The following is a 2,466-nucleotide window of genomic DNA, read 5'->3' as shown; positions in this document are numbered from 1 at the left end:
TTTTTTTTTTTTTTTTTTTTGGCAGTACCAGGGATTGAACTCAGGACCTTGCACTTTCCAGGCAAGCGCTTATTCTACTGAGCCATCTCCCTGGCCGAAAATATTTTTTTTTAATGAACCTGTATTAAACATGTACAGACTTTTCCTTGGCATTATTCCCTAAACAGTGTATCTATTCACATAGCATTTATTTGGCATTGTAAGTAACCTATAGACTATCTAAATATGGGGCAATAAATAAATGAATAGATAAAGCAAGCATATGGGAAAAGATGGGCATGGTGGTGAATATCTATAACCACAGCACCCTAGGATGGTAAGGCAGTAAGTTTTGGCCCAGTCTAAGCCACTTAATAGTTCAGTAAAAGCTTGTCTCAAAATACTAAAAAATAAAAAATAAAAATAAATTGAGGGGAGGCAAGGATATACAGTGGTACCCTGGTTCACTAACTCAATTCTTTCCACAATTCTACTCACCAACCAAAGTGGACAAAAACTGAATTAAGGTCAGCATTGAACCTAACCATAGAATTTGATTCGGTTCTTGCTCAATTCAGTTTGCAACCAGAAATGTGGAAAGAATTATGCTTGTAAACTGACACACCACTGTAGCTCTGTGAGGCCCAGGTTCAATCTCTAGCACCAGCATGGGGAGCACAGAGGAGGTATGTCTAGGTTATACACAAATATTATATCATTTATTCTTTTTAAAGAAGGAAGCATTTATTGAGAGAAAGCAAGCTTGTAAGAGGGACAGAAGGGGATCCAGAAAGTGGGGTGCTCCTACTATGCCATCTTATGGACTTGAACACTTTCAAATTTAGGCATCCACTGGGAAGTAATCCTGGTGCAACCTGGGAGGATAAGTATATTCATTCAAGGGGCAGAATCCAAGTGAATGGAGGGCTAGGGATGGGCACAAGTCACAGGCAGGATGGCTGTGGCTCGCACTGCCTCCCCACCCACTGGGAAGAAACTACAGTCACTTCTGGCCTATTCACTGCTGTTGGTCATCAACCAGGCCTGGCCAGCACAGGAGCCTCCTCAGGGTGTGAGCCCAGGCTTGGGTCTAGAGGCTGGCACCACGCTCTGCCATCCTGGCCCGGCCCACTGCTGAACCTGCCTCTTTGCCCCGCACCTCTTAATCTGCAGAGCCTGCGCTTCACTTGCTTCTTCCCATTTCTCTTTTAGGTCCTACCATGAAACTCAAGCGGCTCACAGTCCTGGAGAAGTACAAAGACATCATTGATTCCTTTTACCAAGAACAAAAGAACTAACTGGGGCCATCTGTGGGGTTCCCAATGAGTAGAGAAGGCAGCCTCTGCCTGTGGGGGCATCTCTGAGCTCCAGGCTCTTCCATGTGACCGCAGGAACTCAGGCAAGAGTGTCTGGCTTCCTGGCCAGGGTTGATTGACTCCAACATCTACAACTCCAAGAAGCTCCACATGCGGGTAGTCTAAATTCTGCTTAAGTATTCAGGTGATAAAATCAACTCTCCTTTCACAACTGAAGGGTTGATACTGCTCAGCCCTAACTCCAGGGAGACCTAACAAGCCATAGCTCATCAGCTCACCAGAGGCCGGGGTGGGGGTGGGGAGTCCTCTTACTAGTTTGTGCTACAGGTAAAGCCGTCTAGGTTACATAATGGCCAAACTTACTCTGGAATCTTTTGGACACTACCTAATAAAATTGCTGCTGCCATGTGACTGTATTTAATGTGTAATATGAATATTAAACGTTTAACAGAACTGTCCATAAGTACCTGTTTTTTTTTTTTTTTTGTCAGTTGAGCAAGCAGGACAGAGAGTAGTATTTAGCGCATGGGACAGTGGGACAGGTATGACCATTTTTAGTTAGAGCCAGGCAGGATGGGTCAGTGGGGTGATGTAGTTAACCAGAGCCCATTCTGGCAAGAGCGCCTTACCCCGGGCCATGCTCATACTCCGTCCACTGTGAGTATGAGCTTATTCTTAGCAATAAGCTGAGCCAAACTGGCACAAGGCACCTGATCAGGAAAGGCAGAAGGCGTACATCTTGGTTGTTTTGGAATTCTTTATTTCTGTGAACCAAGAGCCACCGGTAATTAGCACAATCTAATAAAACAAAGGAAGCAGCAGCATAAACAAAAAAATAAAGTACATATAAGGATTGCTGGTCTGGTTACAAGCTTTAAAAATGACCCACATGAGGACATCTGTTAAGAAATCCCCTTGTGATCTGAGGACATTATGCAAAGCCACAAGCTGGCAAATTGATGAGCAAGGGAAGACACCTTGCCTTTGGTATGGGACCAAAGTGTAGCTGCTCATGCTGCAGCCAGGTGAGGGTGTGGGAGAAGGGGCTGAAGGTCACAGGCTGACAAGACCTGGCTGCGTGATGAACTGTTTCATGAGTCCGCTCCTTCTTTGCAATGGCATCTTAGGCAGAGGGCAGGGACTGGCTGTAGGGCACAGTGATGTGAGGGAC

At 45.3% G+C, this 2,466-nt stretch overlaps 1 protein-coding gene across 2 annotated transcripts in view; it reads left to right on the top strand.

The window, feature by feature from the left end:
* Acsbg1 (acyl-CoA synthetase bubblegum family member 1) overlaps positions 1–2,123 on the top strand; it is a 42,635-nt gene extending 40,512 nt beyond the window's left edge. For both annotated transcript variants that reach the window (XM_023712502.1, XM_023712501.1), the window contains one exon: positions 1,192–2,123. In XM_023712502.1, coding sequence (XP_023568270.1) covers positions 1,192–1,277 — 86 coding nt within the window. In that variant the 3' untranslated portion in view covers positions 1,278–2,123. The remainder of the gene's footprint in view (positions 1–1,191) is intronic.
* Positions 2,124–2,466: the final 343 nt, after the last annotated feature.

Source organism: Octodon degus, unplaced genomic scaffold (assembly GCF_000260255.1).
Source record: "Octodon degus isolate 3935 unplaced genomic scaffold, OctDeg1.0 scaffold00026, whole genome shotgun sequence".
Classification (NCBI taxonomy): domain Eukaryota; kingdom Metazoa; phylum Chordata; class Mammalia; order Rodentia; family Octodontidae; genus Octodon; species Octodon degus.
The sequence above is the reverse complement of the archived record's forward strand: the minus strand, read 5'-3'. Positions and strand labels throughout refer to the sequence as shown.